This window comes from Trichoplusia ni, chromosome 21 (assembly GCF_003590095.1).
Source record: "Trichoplusia ni isolate ovarian cell line Hi5 chromosome 21, tn1, whole genome shotgun sequence".
NCBI lineage: Eukaryota > Metazoa > Arthropoda > Insecta > Lepidoptera > Noctuidae > Trichoplusia > Trichoplusia ni.
Genome location: NC_039498.1, coordinates 7,248,810 through 7,270,778, shown reverse-complemented (window position 1 = coordinate 7,270,778; position 21,969 = coordinate 7,248,810). Strand labels below are relative to the sequence as shown.

Genomic DNA, 21,969 nt, shown 5'->3' with positions numbered 1-21,969 from the left:
AAGTACATTTTAAATAACAAAGATAAAACCTACTTGAAAAAAACACCTGTAAACATTATCATTTTTTTAGATCGACAACCCAATGACAATAAATCATTATGTTTATGGCTGTATGAGTAGCTTGTAACAGGAAAAACATCAATGTCAAGACAATTACTTCTCATATGAGTATTACACAAGTTGATAGTAATTTTAAATGTAACACTTTAAAAAAAAGTGTTTTAATTTGGTGTGTAACTATCATGATCAACGTAGCTTAGTTTTACGGTTTGAAATTATTAAAATTTTGCCCTTTCTGACTCCCTCGATCGCCCGTTCTCCGGTTTTCCGCCCGCCGCCCCCCACCTATCAACCGACCCAACCAAACCAAACTAACCAACAGTTCGCATTCGGTCTCTATGCGCGCCGGACGTTTGCTTAACGGCATGTATAATTTTTTTATGCACATCAAATTGTTTAAAAACCTTAAAATACCTTGAATTTTGCTATTGTATCGTCGCAGAGTGACGTTCCAGTGAGTTTTGTGAAGAAATACGCACGTTTCGTGTAAAAATTCAAGTAAGTGACTGGTTGACAGATTGCGTCTTTTCCTATTCTGAGCTTATTAACTAGTAATTTTAGTTAATTTCAATTGCTTTCGTCTGTGTATAACGTGTGGCGAGTCCGGGAGTAATAATGATTGTTGTACCATATTGGCTGTTACGAGCTGTACCCCGCACCTGTGCCATTACCATACGTTACACTCAGTACGATGTAGTATTGCATATTTTATGTAACCTTTCAAAAAATCATCTTATCAATCGACTGCGTCATGTGCAGTTAGAAAATCCCAATTTCATAATAAGAGAGCGCGCGCCATCGGCGCAACCTGGCGACTTGGCAACGCGCTGCCACCCGATAAAAACTTGTTAAAAAGTTAAATTATCAAACAAAAAATATGTTATTATCCGTGCACCGGCATTTCCCTTTGTTTTCCGTGTGAAATCGTCCCTTTGTCCTTCGGTAGGGCGCGCTGGGCGCGTCGCGGTACAGGAATTTCGACTCTAGAAAAGTGCCATAATACAATGATGGTATACATTGGTAGGTCGGGCGCTCGTCGCCCGCTCGCGTCGTTTTCACAACGTCTGTGCGAGTGCGTATCTACGTGGACGACGTCTGTGTGCCCGTGCGGTAGTTTGTTTATAGTCACTACCGGACGAATACGAGGGCTATTATTACAGCAGTAAAGCTCAGTATCGTATGTAGGTCGCCGGCCTCGTCGCTGTTTGTCTATCGATCTCTGCGGTGGCCAATGGCACATGTCGGCGCGGTCCTGCGCGGCCGCGCCTCGCTCCGCTCTTTGGTGAAAGCCGGGCGCGCTCGGACGATATATTACAATTCACGTACATCTATACGATGTCTATAAGTACTATCTTATCATTGGAAACGCTGTTATACACAGCACCCCCCCTCCCCGCCAGCTCTCGTCCCCTCTGCTCGCCGCCATGCCTGCCCCCCTCCCGCCGGATCTGAAGGCCTACTAGATCATGAGTTTTTCAAATAAGAACCCGCGAAGTTGATATATAAATTGAAATCGTGAATGTTTTGTCGAGCGCTGTTTGGCGACCTCCGGCGTCATGGCGGCGCGCGGGGGGAGGGAGCCAGAAATAGAAGTGCGGATTGGAAACGTGCGACGTGGCAACGTCGCGCGCTCGTCCGCGCTCAGTGTCGGTTCAAAATGGCGTCTGTGCGTGATCGATACCGTGGAATTTACGTTGAAAATGCCCGTATTTGTGATGTATCTGGTTGTGAGTCGGCCGGAGGGCTACCCTGGCAGCACGGGGCACGAGCCCCGCACCCGGCGCTGGCTCACGAACCTCTCAATGTACGTATCTCAACCATATTGCGCCGACACTCTGTCCCCCACATAAATACCTAGGTATGGCTCGGCTACGCTTGCAATCTCGATGATCTAGACATCCACAGCATATCCGATATCCGTTATTGAGATATCTTGAACTCTTAGCGTACAGTGTATCCGTGCACACCACTTAACATATGCATTGTAAGCGGTCCTCACAACTTCCTAAATGTTACGTAATAGGCGTGTTTTATATATGGGGAAAGTGCGACGCTGGCTGCTATGTTGTAGTATGTTTTATCTATATATCTATTGGCATAAACGTAAAGAGAATAAATCGCATCTCATCATTTACGAGTTGCACTTGCATCTGGTAAATGGAAACAAAATGGCGGCGTGCTTGTAAAATTAAGACGCAGTAGCGCGCTGAATGTTGGCAACGTCGCGCTCCGCGAGCCGTAATTGTGTGTAGTCGAGTCACTTGTTCGATAAGAATTTTCAAGGCTATACGTTTTGTATCCTCCGCTTAACAATGGGATAAATTTAATACGAATGATAAACAAGTTTAATACTTAATGCCAGCGTGTTTGTGTTGTAATTAAATTTTAGTAATAACTTAAGTTTGTGAGCACGCACACATGCCGAGTTGATTGAGGTTAATTCTTAGCGAGTAGCTACTAGTTTGTATACCTGTTTACTGGCAGACATAAACTAACTATTATATAGGTTGTTATTGAGTAAACGAGGTCCTCAGATAGCTATGATGCGATCATATTCCGTTTGAATTTCGTAATGTTCATTTAAAACACTTCGGTATAATTCCCGCGAATTATGAAAATCGGTTTTCGAAATATCTTGCGATTTATTACGTCACCAAATTGCTTTAATTGGTACTACGGATGGAATTCAACTCATGAACTGTAAGCAAATAAACGAAAATAAACAATGCGAATGATAAAATTGATTACGTGTAATCTTTATTTTGCAAACAACATCGTCGTGTTTTTGGCATTAATGAAAGAAAGCGTATCAGCTGTTTCTAACGCCGCCATGTTGACAGTCACTGTCGAATTCCAAAGTTCCCGATCGTTGCATCTCTTTCTTCTTTCTATTTGTGAGTGTATGAAAAATGTTTTCTCTCTTTTCGTCGTCCTATCTTGAGATTTTTTTTTCTTGGTTTGAAGGTGATGGGATAAAGATTCTTGTCAATTTCTTCCTTTTCTTAAACAGGTTATATGCATGACTGTTTGAAGAAGTTTGATATTTATTCCACTTTGAAATGTATCAAATACAATCAAATTTTGCTCTCCTCGTAGAATAATATTTCGCCCTTCCTAGGCAAACATTTAAACCCATTGAAAATGGTTTGCTTTTAAAAATATTTTGCAGAAACCCGTTTAGAGCTATGGACGAAAGTGTACAAATTAACAGGAATTATCATGCTAGTTAAAATCTTCTTTGATCCGGACTCTTTTATGACTGTTTCGGAACTACCTTGAGAATTCTTTTCAATGAGGATTAAGTTGGTTTGAAACAGCCCTTTCAAAGAACTAACTGGACAATTACCTGTTTATTTGTAAAGACCTGTGCAGGCCTGATACATAAAGCTAAGAGATTTACAACTTAGCAGTTTTTTTATTACATTGCAAGCAGTAGTAATTGTTTAAGCAAATTTGAAAGAGAAATTAACAGCCTTGGTTTTTTTTAATTTCTATAACTCGTGTTATTTTATCATTAAAAAAAAAGTGCCTTCGTCCGGAGATACAGTCGAAGTTTACTCAGAGACAAATGACATAGACCTATCGATCGATTTATATTCTACTTTATTAATAAAAATAATCTGTACATTTTTCAGTTTTGGTGTTAATGTAAAGCTATCGTTAGTTACCACACCTTTGGAGCCCATTTTTATCTTGTTTTCTTTAGAAAGACGAAGGAAGCGATATTATACACACAGATAAAATCCTTTTCCAAGATAAGACAGCAAGTTAGAAACTAGATGAAACGTGACATAACAGGCCCTTTGGCGTTGACTGAAATTTTTGACGATTTCAGGCATTTTCCTGAACAAATTTGGAGTTGTTTTCGTAGGGATTAAGTTTTGGATTGGTCAGGTTATTTTTTTAGATAAGAAATGGATACTTCTTTAATTGAGGCTAGTCCTCAACCAGTCAGCCACAGTCAGCTTGCCTTGTAGTCATTTTTAATTTTATAATCTATGTTGGATCTACCTGGCAGTTTCTGTCAGAACTTGTTTAGAAGAAGTTTTACTCGCTTAAAGGAAGCTCTAATCTCAAACCCGTTGTCTGAAACTTTATGAAGCAAAAAGAAAACGAGAGAATATTTTGAAACTCCTCAACTAGAGTCATCTCATGAGTTGTCCCTAAAAGATTAAATAGAGTAACTCTTCACAGATTTTTGATATAAATGTAGAATTAAGTATAGTCTTTTGATAACTGTCTATATTGAAACCTGTCTTACGTGTACTTGCGTAGTGGGTTAAATAAACTGGTAGTAACGGTTCCTTGGTTTCTAATGCATTATAATTTGTTTATAATCTTAGGAAAGAACCGGCTTTATGATTTTCCTTAAGATTATTGTAAACACTTAATTTAACAAAGTTAACACGTTATATCTTCTAAAAAACTCGTCTTCTCATACTTTGCCAGAAAAAATCCATAAAGTTTTCCCCAAATACAGTTCTGTTCTGGAAACCTTACCAACAAAATTTCTGGAGAGAAACTAATTGATATAGTGACCCATCGAATCTCATTTCACGCACTAAAGATTGGTTATTAGGCTTTTTATTACCAACCACAGCCATGATCAGGTGATTCCAAAATTAATTCAATAGCCTGTCAAAAACCCTGGATTTTTATCCTAGAATATACTTTCTCAGTGACCTGCAGTATAGTCAAGCTTTGGGTAAAACAAGGCAATTGTAGTTGACGATATTCTTACAAGTATTTCTTCACTAATTTATGTTTTTCCTTGCTCTGATCAAACATGGTGTTTGTCTTGTGCTCACTATTACACATGACTTGGCAAATCAAATTGAAACAGTCATGGTGAACGTTGAATTTTAGAATTACTTGCAATTTTTATTTTGTTTAATGATATAACATCTGCCAAAGAAAATCTTAGTAAAGGTTACTCTTGTATTTTAGTTTCTAGTCAAGGAAGGGTTGCATATTTCAAAATTTCACCCTAAAGATCAAATTCTCATGGCAAACCACATTTTTTAAATATTTTACTTTGATTTTACACTATAATCAAATTATAAAAATGGTAATTTATTTTGTTTAACACTATTACTAAGATTATGTATGGCTCACTGATTGTTCTGCCGTACAATTATAAATTTAATTAAAAAAGGTTTTGCTAATTCCTTCATCAAACAATAACACACAAGCTTTTTTAGTTGTAGAATTTGATGCTTTTTTAGATTTTTTTACAATCCCCATATTTCGTAGTTAGTTTTTTGCTAAATAATTTATCACAAGTTTTTAGGTGATCCTGGCTAAAAGGAAAGATAGCGGCTTAATCTTGACAAATTAATAAATTTATTATAAATAAAACTTTGAAAATATTTTTGTTTCTTTTCTGCTGTTCCAAATTACCTAAAGAGTAAAATCTATTTTTGGCTCCCTAATGTTAAATTAAAAAAAAAAACGGAAAACTTTTCTTTCTCTGTTAATTTCGGGGCAAAAATACTACCTATAGAATACTTCACTGGTTTTTATTATTATTTGTTAAAACATGTGATGTAAAAAAGAAAGCTGCTATTCGACTAGCTTTGTTGCTTTCAAAATGTTAACTCAGTAGGTTTGGATACAATAATGAGCAATTTCAATTCAGAACACTTAATCTGAATATAATTATTTGTTTGTACCAGTGTTTTATGTTCTTCAAACAAAGAGGATACTTCTTTGTATTACAAATAGAGTCCAAATTCGATAGCTCCCATTACTGAACCGTTCATTGCAGTGACTTTATACTTTATTACCTCCTCAGACCCAGCCTGTTGTCAAGGCATTGTACAAATCGAAGCCCCCGTACACGTAACTCGTCGATAAAACCAAAGCTCTGCTGACTCTAGGTTTGTTATGATATTACATGACTGTGACATATGTTGTGTGTATAAAAGGCTATTTTTATTTAATCACTGCATTGTTTTTGGCGGGAAATAGCCGCGCAGTGGCCCGGGTGTGCTCTCAATAGCGACTGTTGTATAATTTTAGAGAAAGGAGATTTTGTTTTGGTCCACCAGTGCCGCGGCGGTGGTTCGTGGCATTTCATATCGTTGCAAGTCCGTTTCGCTCGCTATTATTTCTACGGCGACGTTGCCGTTCCGCGTAGAGGCTCGAGCTCGATTCTCGGTCGGACCGCCGCAGTTGGAGGCGCTGTTGAGCAGTCAGTCGGCCGCGCAGCTCGGTGCGCGACGTTTGTCCGAGGAAGGGCTCCGCTCGCGTCCCTCCTGTCCCGGCGCACCAGTGTCGCGGGTGTGAAAGAGATAGCGCATCGTGCGAGCGAGACAGCGCGATGGCAGTGTCGCAACCTCGCCCACCTGACCGTGTTGACGCCGCGCTCGAAAAAGTTGCGCCGTTGCGCTATTTGGAGGCGCACGAATGTGCCCGCGCGGAGCAAGCCGTGACGCGCTATTATCTTTATTCATTGTCTCGCAACAGTTTTTTGAGTTATAAAAGGCGTTCTCTACATGTAATTGAAGATACCGACGTGTCAGCGTATTATATTCAACGGTATGTACTTATTTTGATAGTTTCTGACATGAACGCGTCCGAGGCCAATCGTTATCTCCATTGCAACAGATAGATAGGAGCTGAAATCTTCTTGTCCAGTTAACTGGCTTGACTTGTGCTCTCCTTCGTGTAACATTGATTCGCATTGACGTTCGGTGAGTCGCGCTGTGTAATTGTTGGTATTTAGTCGCCATTTTCTACGTCGGTGACGAATACCGCCGCGCCGTCCTCGTTTCCCCCGGCACGATGCAAACCGGACTTTACCGCTCTATTCCGAGAGATGATTATCCTTAACCACCTTTAACTTTTTCTTCAAACGAGATCCGCTCGCTATGATTCATTGTAGAAATAATAATACCTAAAGATTTTCGTGAGTGACTGTACCGTGAAAGAAGCTATCCAATATCTAAATAGGAGATTTCTGAACGTGGTCGTGTAAAAAAGGCGGGACCCGCTAGAACGTCATATTCGAATTTGTTTTGTTGCCTGCGCTGCAGACTTGAAAGTTTAAGCGAATTGGTATTTTGCGCCGGCCCGGTCGCTGTTGTGCACCTAGCTAGGGTGTTATCGATTTGTGTACGTTTTCCGCTATAAATAAGTACGAGTTTGTGTCATCGCCGTTGCCACCGGACCGGTTTGTGAACGAAACCTGTGTGGGTGCTGTGACCGGAGATTCGAAATTCCAAATTCGAATGCGCCTCGCCTCTAGCTTACAAGTACCTTCATGTTCGTGTTTTAGTTGCGTAATATGTTTATAAAAGATATACGTACATTCACCGTAGTACGATGTGTTAGTCACGTTGCACATTTTTTCGTTGCGTCGTACTTCCTCCAATCCAGTTTTATAATATTCATGTTATTTGCGAAATATTGAGTGTCATTTTATTGCTATGACCCTGAACGACATGCTAAAAATGCTAAAATTGTAAGAAAGTGGAACGATATTGAATGATTAAAGGACGTGACGTCATTTCATGGAATCTGTTTCATTTAGGCAAAATGTGCGCGTATTTCTCTGAAAATCTCAATAGTACATTTCTGAATAAAGTAACTCAGTCGTTTTAATTAACAAAGATAGATTGTGACTTAGTTATGTAATACGATATTGGGAACAATAATTAGCCTAGAGTTACCATTAGTGTAAAACCCATAAAGAATTAATATAACCATAACCACACCATGTGAAAATGGCGGGCGCGGTTATTATCACTTGCTTTTTGTGTCCATGTTGAACTAACGGATCGATGAACTAGATTGCTGAAGTGAGCTGTAAAAGCATATTATCTGTTAACCTGTTAACTATTTGAGCTGTGATATAAGTTGTTATTGTTATAAACGTGACAGGTAATTATTTTTTTAACAGTTAATCACATAATCACATGCGTGTTCCATTTATCATAACCTTAACGTTACAAACGCATGTTTCCGGTACCTTGTATTAGTTTATCAGCGTTACAATGTGGTATTATTATGTACTTCTTGTGTATTTAAACGTATAACCAACACGTGTACATTGTAATAATTTACTATTTCGAAACAGTTTTGAAAATGGGGTGCCTACGTTACGAGTTATCTAATGTCATTAGTTTATCAGTTTTTTTTCGGTTAATTACGTACATTTCGGGTACAAATACCAGCCTTGGTTTTCGTTTAACCTATTTAACGATTTTCATTGTTATATTCGTTGGAAAAGTTGATATATCCCCCCCATCCCGTTGCTAACCTCAATAGGTTTGACAACTGCGTACAAGGGGGTAAAGTAAAGTAAGCATTGGAAGCGTCGCATAGTTCTTAACGGCTAGCGGCGTGCCGAAAATGTTTATACAAATAAACACTCAAATGTCAGGGAAATAAACCTAGCCAACCTAGGTTTATTTTTGTTAATAGGTGCTAAGTAGAGCCATGTTGAGTTAGGTTAGTTTTGCTCAGCAGGTGTGAATAAATCAATACTGTTCGAGTAACCTTTAGCTATAGCATTATCCAGTCTTGTTTTTAATGATCCAAAAGATTGTAATTGCTGGTCACAGCTTAACATAACATTATTTTCTTTCTGCTCTTCCATGACTAAATCTGTACTAGTGCTACCACTATAACAACAAAATAAAAACCATTTGTTCTTTTTTTAAGTGAATGCCCTCAGTTTCAGAAGGTATTTCCTTAATTAATTCAAAGCAATATTTAAAATGCTTCTAAATTCAAAGTACATACATACATACAATATATATTGGAAGTTAATTATTCAATTACCTTTTGCTTGCAAGTATGGGCAAGGCATAAGAGTTCTGCAATTGTTTTTAATTCTACCAAAATCATAATTGAATATTACCATTTTAATATATAACATTTCTCTAACACATTCTTTGAAAGTCTGTTAATTTGAGCAATACAGGACGGCTTACTATGTTTTTGTTTTTGAACCACTTTTGACCAGTCTCTAATGTGTATTGGAACCTTGTTTTACCTTTTTATAAAACAATATTCTAATGACAACAATTATGTGGATTCCAGGTGATTGTGTGATGGGCAATCGCTGAACAGCGAAGATGATGAAGCGGACAGGAGTCCCGAGGCTTGGGCCTGATGAGCCCACGTCTATGCCTCCCCAGAACCCTACTCAGGTATGTTCCTACAAAACACGAAACACAACACTAATATTGTGAATTCATGGTAAATCCTGCATAATAAGACAGTAAATAAATATTTCTTTAATATTCTACTCCTTTAAGATGATTTCAGTAATGTAAACCTGACTTATAAAAGCTTAAGTAGTCCTTTTCGATTTTACAATTAATAAGCAATAATTTGAAGCAAATGAATTACTTTGAAGTAATTAACATTTATGTCAAAAATAATTTATAGAAGTTTTTTTTAACAAATTACACAAATTAATGTTGAATGTAAAGTTTTCAACAATAAAATTGTAAGTACTGTTGTGTTAATGTAATATATTGCATAAAAAATACTAGATTTTCCATAACTACACTTATGAACCAAGTCTTCAATTAAGGCTTAATAAGCGAAACAAATAAGAAATCGAATAATTAGATAAACAAGTTGACCTACAATTTAAACAAAAGACTACTTATATCAGAAAAGAAAAACAAAATAAACAAGTTGCTTGTCTAAATTAGAAACAAAATGGCAGCTGTTAGGAGCATGTTAAGATTTTTTGTGTATATTTGTAAGCAGAAAAATGGTTGGTTATCTACTTTAAAATACTACACATAGTCTATATAGGTAATTACGTAATGTATGAACAGGTAAATAAGGAAAATCAGAATTTAAATATATTGTTCTGTGTTGTCTTTCCCATCTGTTAACACAGATCATTAAATTTTCTGAAAGGAACTCGTTATAGGGAGAAATAATCACATGGGCTTAGGTCTAAAGACCATATGAGGCATCCCTAGAACTGCTTCTTTCAGGGAGGCCATATGGCATGCATAAGAAGTTCTTTCCCTGATAGAAAATAATATGACTGCCGGTTCTTGCGGAGAGCTGTAGATTTTAAAACTCCAATAGAAATATATTATATTTGTCGCACCCTGATAAAGGTTTTTAAATTCTGGACAAATATCTGTTAGTTAATACAGTAGAAATAATGGACCATACTGGCTTAGTTTTCTAATCAGACAAGTATTTTAATATTACTAGCTTGGAATGTCCTACTGGTGGGCAAAGGCCTCCCCACTCTTCCATTTTTCTTTCTAATGAGGCTATGTACTCTCATAAGACAAGCATATTATAAAATTAAAAAGGCATTAAGCGTGGCAAATTAGTTCTACTTAAAGAGCTACGCTACTATATACAGAGGCATTATAACCCCATATTCATTAAGAATTTCAACTAAATTTTCTTTTAAAAATCAACCAAACAAGAAACGCAACTTAAAATGCGTGATGTGATTTATATTTTACAGTTGTAACGGTCGATTGTAAGTAGGTCGTATAATAATAGACTGTAGTGTAATAAACTAGGAGATTTGTATGGTAGCATTATGACTCATGTGCAGAGGGATGGGCAGAATTACAGCCGGGATAATAAAAAGAGAATTTTGAGATATCGATTTTATGAGAAGGGGACGTAGGTAAAATCCAGCCTAATAAATTTGCGTAATAATACTGATAGATGCTCATTATTGACATTATCTATATATAATATTAATATTATTGTTTCAGTCAGAGTGGTTACAGTCAAATCGAAAGATAGAATAAGAAAATGATATGGTATTTAGAGTAAGTCCATTGTAAAGTCTTCCGCGCCAGAATAGAGTGAAACTTTGTTATCCTGCTGCGACTACTGCCTGAAAACCTCTTGAGTTGATGGCCTCTTAGTTCTGAATGAAGACACTACTTCATACATAAAAGTTGTACCAGAATGTACAATGGCCACTTACACAGTAAATCTTTTGCATTTACTATTTTCAGCCAATATTGTTACATTACTCAGCCAAGATTTGTATTGTAGATGCTAATATAGTCCATAATTTATAAAGGTTACAAGCTTCTGTTGTTATTGTCGCCCTTCTAAAATCCACGATGCTTATCCGGCAGTTTACGCAAGTTTCCAAAGGATAAATATAGATTGTTTTCCATCCTAGTCGATAAATGTCTATTTATAGCAGACTAGAGCTATCCATCCATTCATTTCTTATCTAAATATAGCTTTAAGGAAATCCGATGCACAAGGCAAACTATTTACAGGCACTTTCAGTGATATCGCAATACAAGCACGTGTTTAAGAAAGAAGGTAATCTAAAAATAGTCTTTAATTCAATAATAAACTGCTTCTGTGGTGGTTACGATTAGGAGTAGGTGAACGTGGGTTTATCAGGGTGCTGATTATTGTTTTTCTTCGTGGAAAAGTGTTATTTAGTAACCCAATTTCGTATTGAAATCTCTCGAACTATGGGTGGGTACCTATGCGGCAATCCAGTTCTTTTTACCTGGCATAAGATAACGTCCTGATGTAGCTCTTGGAGTCCAGGTTGCCCAATAAGCATTCCGGCCGACTGTAAATAAAGAATTCGTAGTTTTAGCCGTGATCTGTACACCTTAGCTTTCTCAAGCGAATGTCCATGAGAATTTCCACAATGTAACAAAAAATCTCCAAGGCATGGCTTACTTGAGAATGATCATTAAAACTTCTTACATAACTTAATCGCCCACCCTTTACGCTGATGTGATAGTCTACTAGAAATAGTTAACTCCTTTTTCACCTAGGATACTTCATAATCTAAACCTGACTTTCAACATATTACCTTCGCCAACCTTCAGTAAATAAATGCGTAACACAAGCATATGAAATCGGATATACCAGCTGATAATCGCGTTTGTATTGGATATCAGGTATTATAAGAGTCAATATCCTCACGATAAAGATATAATTATTTGTTAATGTTTGTGTTTATCACGTACATGCTAAATTACTGTATCGATTTTGACATGCTGCAACTAAATTGTTATTATGTATGGAATGTTATCGAGAACGGCTTTGTGTTGCGAGTCTTGTATCTTTCGCATTACAATTACTTTTGTTTTATTTGAAAATTGCAATTTACATAGAATCGTTTTGATGACTTTAAATCAGATTATGTTATCTTCTTCATGCTTCTTTTCTAGTCTTTATTACTCTTATTTAACTGACGTCATATTAATTTCAGCGAGTATTGACAAGGTTTAATTCTTCCAAAGTGTATTCAGCTTAAGTAATTAGAGCCTGTGCTGGTATATGTAGCTGAATAGTTCTGTTTTGAGAAGCCGTCTGAACTGCCAGAGCGCGGAATAAAGTGATAATATGAGTAAAGCAGTTTGTGTCTAATATTATTCTAAAACAAGCCATTTTATCATAAAAAAAAACTATTTAAACTTAAATTCTAAACAAACCATCAGTTTGTATATAAATTGGAATCGTACCAAAAGTTCTATTTAGTGTTCCTTACTGGCTGTATCCTTGGCGATCACTCAACACGGTGCGTTGAACCCGGCTAAAATGGCCGACTCTTCAAAACGTGACAAATATAGATATATATTAACGTCACCTGGAAAGGTGGTGTATACGTAAAGAATGGGATATAGGTAAATTAGAAGAGAACTTAAAAATATCTGAGAGTTTTTAAGCCCATCATTGGATTATTATGAGCTAATTATGATGATGGGATGTCTTACAGTAAATGAATATTATACTTGCGTTTGCTATTAAAATAATATCGACTTTAACTCGCCTGTGCCTATCAAAATTAATGAAACTTAAGATGAGGTTAGGTTATTGCTTAAATTTAAATAACTTAATATTAAAGAAAATATTACTAGTAACTCCCCCGCCTACTTGTCACCAAGTTACTAAGAGATTGAAGAAATATATACAAATTGTTTAGTAAAATAATCGTTTTAATGTATAACTTTTACGTAGTACAACGATCAAAGAATTTTTATACACTACCATTAAAATCAATTATGGCTATGATCGGGTAAATACATGAAACAGGTTGGCAGGTGTGATGAAACTTTAGTTTGTAGCCACGAGCAAAAAACACTCAAATAACCTGATATTACAATAACAGACCAGTAAAGGCAAAAAAGAGGTTTTACATTACGAATACGTATAAAAAATTAATGGCCAATGGGTAAATCGAAAATACTTACAGCTATAGACAATACTTATTGTATAATCTGCTCTTTATCTGTGTTTAGGGATCTTACTAGTCCCAAATAACAATAGAGAGACAAGTGGTAGAAGGGAACAGGGTCTTAGTCCTCAAGTAAGACTATGAGGACTTAAAATAATATATTTTTTTTAGATTTGCTCATCGTATTTAGGTCAATATTTAATTACATACAGACTTTTACTAAGTACAAATATAATAAAATACTTTAAAACATCCATTAAAACATTCATTACTCTCCGCTAAAAATAAATTGAAAAATTTCTTATCGCAAAACATCGGAGCTACCGAACTCGGTAGTGAACGAAATTGATTTTGACCCCACCAACTGCATATCCAGGGAGCGCGCCTATCTAGAACATTCTACAGCGCATGCGCGAAAGTGCAACAGCCTCTGTGTTGTATCGTAATAGAGCCAGATGTCAATAATACACACCTATTGGACTGTTAGGATAGGACATGGAATCAAATGTCGCTCAACTTTCTGTTGCCGTTAAAAGGGCTATGTTTTCGTCCCTCGATAGTTTCATTGTGAATTTGTCGTTCAACTAACGAATTCATAGGACGATATTAAATCTGTATAACGTGCGTACTTTTATACAGTCACGTTCATTTTGATTTAATTATCTAAAAATAAATGTAGATATAGATTCCAGTAGCTAGTATCAGACTTCACTACGTGATTTAACACTTACCGAAAAGGGAGAAAAGCTTATCTACAGTTTTATGCAGCCATAAGCAGTTCTAATCTTCTGTCTCTATCATATTCAGGTGTATCTTTAAGAATTCTTTGAATACTAGGAGGTGCGTAGCGACCCAATTGTCTGTATACGCTTGGATAACTGTGCAAAGGTTAGCGAAACCCCGCGTATAACGTAATAAACCCATTCGATGCACTTAATCACTGATTTACCTTCGGGATTATACTGATGTATAATTATATGTAATATACAGCTAGCTGTATAATCTATATCTATACTTTATATCTATCTATATCTATACTAATATATAAAGCTGAAGAGTTTGTTTGTTTGAACGCGCTAATCTCAGGAAAAACTGGTCCAAATTGAAAAAATATTTTTGTGTTGAATAGACCATTAATTGAGGAAGGCTTTAGGCTATAAACCATCACGCTGCGACTAATAGGAGCTAAGATACAATGGAAAATGTGAAAAAAAAAACAGGGCGGGTATAAATCATAACTTATATCTTCTACCCACGGGGACGAAGTCGCGGGCAACAGCTAGTATTTTAATAAAAATCGACTGTCGCGCTAAATAATTGAATCCTTAAGTCCATACTCAGAACAAGCGTTTCGTTCGATGTGTCAAATTCGGTTGATTTAAATAAGAAAGTCTTGTCAGTGACTTGTTGAAACATTGGAATTCAGTCGACAACCTGCACTGGAGGTCTTTTGTCAGACGATCTGTATAAAGGAAGAGGCTTGTTGCCCAGTAGTGGGAAAATAAGAGGCTGATATTATTATTATAAATTATGCAACATAAAATATTGGACTCTTTTTAGGTAAGGCCTAACGGAACTACTAACAAAGTTATACTTCCCTTATCGGAAATTATTTAAAACTTAAGATTTATATTTCTAATAAATATCCAAAGGTTTCTGTTATAAACCCTGATATCCATATTCCCACCATACAGTAGAAAATATAAAGCTTTTGTCATTATTATACCGCTTGCTTACAACTATAGGATTACCTGTTTTCAGCATTAATCATGTAAAAGGATATTTCTATTGTATCAAGTTTACGTGAGACACCCAGTCAGCTTATAATGTAATTATTTTAATATTGTTATGCGATATTACTTCGTTTCTGCGTAGTGTGACAAACAGACTTACAAATTATGCTGTAAATTGTAAAACTAGATAGATGCTGATGAGGCTTTTTATGTCACGTAGGTACATAGTAAGGTAAAAGTTGAATTCAGTTTGTAGTTATAATAATGTTAAGTATACATTAATAAAATGATTTGTCTGTTTGTTTTCTGTGCTTTGCTAAATATTGTGGTGAAAGTTGTGGCAGTTTTGAAAGACAACAGACATATTATCCAATAATACACATCTTGAAACTCTAACCTCTTCTCACTTGCCATGCCATGCCATTATTAAGCATTCAATACATAGATTTTGAAACTGAACTTACATTACATAAAAGTTTTTTTTGCCTTATTCTAAATTATTGGCTAGGGTATATCCCCCCCATCCCGTTGCTAACCTCAATAGGTTTGACAACTGCGTACAAGGGGGTAAAGTAAAGTAAGCATTGGAAGCGTCGCATAGTTCTTACGGCTAGCGGCGTGCCGAAAATGTTTATACAATCAAATAAAATAAACAACTCCCGCAGTAAGGCATTTAATGGCGGGCTTAGGTTGTTAGCTCTATCCTGTTGTAAAACCTCTCACATAGAGAAGGATCAGCATTGATCATTTATGTGAGCAAAGGTTAGAGAAATTTAATTATATTATGTTGTTTTATCCAGTAAAGTGCTTAATCGAACAATATTTACCTGTATTTGGAGATACTGACTGGAAGCTGAAACCCGCATAGCTTGAGAGAAAACTATACAATTGATTCCTGATAATTAATTAATTATAGCAAGCAAGCTATCTAGAAGCTCTTTTGGCTATAATATAAAGACGCGTCTTCACGCTTCCTAAGAGACTAGACTATATACATATATCTCTATATTCTTAGTGCATAAGATAAGGACAGTGCACAACATAAACAATGTAAGGTTATCGACTCGTTATCTGTAAACATGTTTGTGTTCTAGCGTCCGTGAGCCGTTTATTAAGACGTCTCGGACGTGCGAATTACGTTCATTACGTGTACTTGTGGCTGTTCCGTTTTCCGTGTGTCGTAACCTTTGACTTTAACGGTAAAAATGACGACTTAAGGAAGAGAAATCTCATAATGTGTAAGCTACTACTATCGTACAAATTCATAGAGTATCTCGTACATAGGCTGTCTTCATTGGGTATTGAAGAATTTGATTCGTGATGGGGTCGTACGCGTTAAGAGGTAGTTTACAGTTAAATTGCTCCAGGTGTATAAGACAATGTAGAAGAAAAGTGCTTCTATCTTGTAAAAATCTTCTTAAAATCATCTCTAAAGCAGTAGATGAATTTTCAGGTATTTAAAGGAGTCTTACATTGCCCTTTTGACGAAAGTCGTATTATTATAATCAATCAAAAATCTGGGTCAAATTTTCCTAAAGATAAACAAAGAAAAAGATATAGAGTGACATTGAACATTCTTAAAACAACGGTAATCTGAGTGACCTACTTAGCTTTTTAACTATTGGCACAGTTTCTTTAATCACTCACTAATGTGTGTCAATCTGCCAAAATCTTATACATTTTTATCTTCCGTAGTGTAATGTTTTGTTGACAAATCTAAAACTGAATATTATTGTAGTAAAATAATGTTTGTTGGTTTGTGATCTTTTACGTCTAAACTGCTGAATAGATTGTGATGAAGAATAGTGAGCTAGGTAAGCTTCTAATTTATAGAAAATCAGTATGGTTTTGAAACGATTGACAATGTTATATAAATCAATATAATCTCTTACTAAAAATATAAATAGAACAGCAATCAATTATACATTTCGTTGTAATAATTGCCGCTTGTCTCTTCAAACTACTACTGTCAACAAGCGTACAGTTAATAATAAAATACCAGTAATATTACTTAACACACTAAATACAAGATACATAAAATATCACAATATGTGTTCATCTAGCCAGCGTATACTACGCATCCAACAATATGACTCACTCAGCTATTTATAGTCGATCCAACGCTCACAAACTAAGCCGTGTCCTTGGTTACCTGTAAACATACAAAACACGATATTTTTCGCGAATCTAATTCTGTTGGAAATGTTTATGATATTCGAGTTTCCACGTTATATTAATTCTAGTAAAAAAACTCGTAGGTTGGTTTATAGGACTTCCCGAGTTAGTAAAATGTAGGTGTATATGTTTAGATAGTTGTAATACCTTTTACACCTACAGTACTGAAAATATTGTTCGATTTAATCGTATATCCTGGGCAGGGCACTTAGCTTGATGTGATGATTGTATGTGAAGTAAATGTATACTAAAAGGCGGTCTACACTTGGACGGCAAAATCCTAGTATAATGAGAATGGGAGGCGATTTAAAAAGTAAAGTAAATGACAAAGTAAAGAAAGTAAGCCCAGTTGTGGGTTATTTAAGCCTCAAGATGATAAAATCGTATAAGATAGCTAGCCTGCTATAAATTGTTACATTTAACCGTTGAAAGAAGTCGCTAAATTTTTCGCTAGTATTCGTAATATGTGTAAAACATTATAATCTGTGCCCTAATAAGATTAATATTCGCAAAATACCTTAATTATGAAAAATGTGCTAATCACTCCTATACAAGTCCTTGTAACGTAATTACCCTGATCATGTAGGCTTTCCAACACAAGAATTAGGTAAAAATAAGTGAACTTTAGTGGCATGTCCCCGACTGGCCAAATGGAAAAGTCAGACAAAATAGGAGGACTACGTCTTAGACGAAAAAACGGTACAAAATGGGGATTTTTTAATTTCTGCAGCCAGCTTCAAGAGAGGCTGATAATAATAACGAGCCACTCTTCTCCCTAGTTTTAGTCAATTATCAAATTCCTTAAATCATGAGCTCATAACGCCGCTACCGTTTATAAACCAGTCCGGCCTTATAAAAATAGCTGCGCACCTGTATACCTGTTACACTCTTTAAATGTCATTAGACATTACAAGAACGAATTCTTCAGATCATAAGCTTTCGATTCTTCTATACATTGTGAAAGTACAATGAATTCTGAATTAATATTAAATTATGGAAGCTTTATATTAAGACTTCAAAGAGTTTATGAGTGAAAAGTTGGGTCTATAATTATGTCAGACGCCTGATGCTCTTTTAAAGAGACGAAGTTTTTACTGCTGTTAAATTTGTTAATAACCAGGTCTTTACTACCACCACCATTAAAGAAATATTATGGTTTTGGAAGCGTGACGGTCACGGCGTAAAGCGGCATCACTTCCACACCGGAATAATGTTACCTTTAAGACTTGGTGAAAGGCTTCAAGTTTGAAATAGAACTTTATTACTCATTTTTCGGGTCCTTTACTGGATTTGGAAGGTGGGGGACGGATTAAAACACTTGTATACTGATGGTATTAACTTATGTAGGTTTTGTTTCTCTGAGCTACAGTTGCATTAAATTTTCAAGTCTTTTCACAAGTTCGTCTTAAGTATAAGTCATATTAATGTGCTGTTATGTATTGTTACAGATTCAACAAGCAGGTGCAAGCAACATGCACACCCTAGCTCAGTCGGCTCAGCCGCAGATTTTAGGTGAGTCTTCTTAATAGATATGAAATAAGAAAACTGTTTTAGCTGCAAACGAGTGTTTGATAATTATTGTTTGTTATGTAGGATTTAGAAAAGAACCCCCTTTCATTAGTTAACATAAACCACTCATTTACTTACGATTTTTTTTAAACACGGAAAATTAAGCAAGCAGTTATAGTAAGCAATCAAAAATCATCTTTCATCACCTTTAGATTCTTGTCTAAAGTAAAATGGTCAACCTCTTTACTTTAATATTATCATCTTAATCTTTTTTCACTCTGGCACGTGTGTTAACCATATGCCTTCCCTCAGACATCAGGTCGGCAGTGCCAGTGGGCGGCGGCTTCGGTCGCGCGGGCACGCGGCCGCCCGCCGTCATCAACTACCTCAAGGCGACCACCGGCACCGTGCAGTACGCCGCCAAGCAGCCGCCGCCGCCGCAGAGGATCAAGGTAACATATACCTTACTCTGATATACGTGATAGCACCCAGGTCATTCAGCCAATAACACACAAAATATCAATCACAATGTAGGAAATACTTTAGGAATGTATGGAATGGTATAGGACTGTTTTGTGTCTTTATTGCTGTAGTGCTAGGTGCAGTAGAGAGTCTGCGGGAATAACCCTGTCACATTGCTAACAATCTTCAATCTTTCTACGCTAAAGACAGTTTGACTGATTTGGTTTGATTAACTAATTCACATTCTACTCCGCCCATTTCATTTGGAAAAAGGCACCCACAGACAGCACAGATCTCACAGATCAGATTTGCAAGACAGGCAACGTAAATCTCGTCGAAATCAGTCCTAGCGATTACTTAATGTTTAGCCCAAAGGCCTACGCCATCATAAGTTAAATTAAATAAATATATTTCATTTGAAAGTACACAAAACACCAATTTCAATCTAATTAAAAACTTTATAATTATAAAACACAACAAAAGCTTTCCTTAACATTATTAGGTAATCATCTAATTACATTTTGTGTTACACAATAGAAACCTTCTTTTAAACTTTGTTCAAAAGTCCGTCCACGCAATCCGTAGTGACAAACTTAAACAAACCAACTCATTGATGGTATATATTTAGTTGTTATTGCTCTTACATAACTGAACAACATTTGTTTCGTCGACGCTGTTTATAAATAGATCCGCTTTGATTAACTTCAGAATTATTTTCTCATAACAGTATATGGCTTTCGGAAAAGTTTTTCTTAAGTTTAACAGATCGCAGGCTTTGACCGTGTCCTATGCTTAGGTGGGAATAGATGGCCAATATTACCTTTTTAAGTTATTAAAAGAAAGTTTACCTGTTAATAAAACTTTTTGGTAAAACTATCATAATACGATCGTAAACCGATAACTCAGCTGCGTTGGTAGGGTTTAATAATGGCTAGAAAGAAAACGACTATTTGTAATGATTCAGCAACAGAAGCAACTCATTGTTACATAACAAGTATTCAGCATTTCGTTATGATTACGTAAATGACAAATTAATATCGTTGTTTACATTGTTATTGATAGTGCTTTAGGTCATGGCTTGCTAATTATTGATAAGGATTTATATTTGTCTATTTCTAAGGACTCTTTGCATAATTGAGTTGCAAACTAAGTAATACACAAGAATATTAATTAATCATTGTGATGGATTTGCATAGCTAATTTTCAAATTCAATAGTTAAGAACTTTAAGGTTTACCGTTGATAATAAGTTACAGATTTTCAGACAATCAGATACATAAAACCATAATATAAGCAAATTACTTGTGTGTGGAGGATAAATAGGCAGTCGTTAAGTGCAGTTGACATAGAAAGTCGAACTCAAGTCGACCCCAAGACATGTGTCAGCGTAGTAACAGCGGGGCTCGTGTTGGCAGGCGCTGCCGCCGCAGCAGCCGGCGCTGCCGCTGGGGCGCGCGTCGCCGGCGCCGCTGGCGGGCCCCGCCCGCACGGGGGCCCCGCGCCCCACGCGGGCCCCGCGCCGCTGCCGGGCCCCGCGCCGCCCGCGCCCGCCGCGCCGCCCGCCGCGCAGCAGGCCGCCGGACAGTTCCAGCGGCTCAAGGTCGAGGACGCGCTCTCCTACCTCGACCAGGTCAAATTCAAGTTCAACACGCAGCCGCAGGTCTACAACGACTTCCTCGATATCATGAAGGAGTTCAAGAGCCAAACGTGAGTGCACTTACTTCACACTTTATTACACTGAATCATTTTCACTTACAAGAAAAGGTAACATTGAGTTTAAGTAGGAAAAAAAAATAACAACTTCACTGAAAATTATTCGAGTAAAACAAATATGACCTGGAAAATATCAAATTTGTAATTTAGACACTAAATATACCCCTACGACAAATTCCAATGATGAAAACAATTACCGTTTGAATCTAATGAAAGAATTAATGGCTGCATTTTTAATGTATCTGATTGATACACTTTTTAACCCTAAACCTTATTCCTGTGCCTTTTAACTAACAAGTACGTTTTATTGCAGCATTGACACCCCAGGCGTCATCACTCGGGTATCGAACCTTTTCAAGGGTCATCCCGAGCTGATTGTCGGCTTCAACACCTTTTTGCCGCCAGGGTATAAGATTGAAGTTCAGAGTAACGGACAGGTATGTTTCATGAATGTTTTTAAGAATTTTGAGGAACCTTTCACTGTAGACAAAGTGCTTAAATTAAAAAGTTCGTGTAATATTGAAAGCTTTGCTTAATGGAATTAAAAATAGCAAAAATATATTATAAGTTTAATCACTTCACTACTAAATGTAGTCCCTAACTTTCCTTACATCATAAAGCAAAAGAAGCCCCGGAAACGGGTTATTAGTTTCTATGGAATCCGAGTTTTTTATTCGATTAGTCCTTATTATAAACCGAGGATTTAATTTGCAATAGATTCACAAAGTCTCTTCAAGGAAATGAAGTGTATATTTTTCTAAGATGTATAGGTAATTATGTTTCGAAAATGCTTGCGTGAGTACTAGAAAAGTAATATAGTCCGAGTAGAAATAGTTAGAGTATAAAGACAACACAGTAACCATGTTGTCTGTTTCCAGGTGTCGGTGTCCATGCCGTCCCCCACGGGCTTCGGCGGCGGCGGCGGCAGCAGCAACGTGCTGCTGGGCGTGCAGCACCCGCCGCCGCAGCCGCAGCTCGTGCATCTGCTGCCTGTCGCACAGTCAGTACACTCACTACTACATACTGGTTATTACTTACAGGGATGACTGTGAAGGAAGGATAGATGAGATCTCCCACTCCTCAAGTAATATTATTGTATTTGTGGCAGAAAGACGCCACTTCGTATAGAGCGCTATGATGCTTCTTAACT

At 36.7% G+C, this 21,969-nt stretch overlaps 1 protein-coding gene across 1 annotated transcript in view; it reads left to right on the top strand.

The window, feature by feature from the left end:
- Positions 1-261: 261 nt before the first annotated feature.
- The window catches only part of LOC113504319 (paired amphipathic helix protein Sin3a-like), a 38,232-nt gene continuing 16,524 nt past the window's right edge, over positions 262-21,969 (top strand). Inside the window, exons 1-8 of the mRNA XM_026886575.1 lie at positions 262-558; positions 9,109-9,218; positions 18,585-18,648; positions 18,958-19,097; positions 20,522-20,587; positions 20,629-20,813; positions 21,133-21,256; positions 21,698-21,819. Of these exons, the coding sequence (XP_026742376.1) occupies positions 9,144-9,218; positions 18,585-18,648; positions 18,958-19,097; positions 20,522-20,587; positions 20,629-20,813; positions 21,133-21,256; positions 21,698-21,819 (776 nt within the window). The 5' untranslated portion in view covers positions 262-558; positions 9,109-9,143. The remainder of the gene's footprint in view (positions 559-9,108; positions 9,219-18,584; positions 18,649-18,957; positions 19,098-20,521; positions 20,588-20,628; positions 20,814-21,132; positions 21,257-21,697; positions 21,820-21,969) is intronic.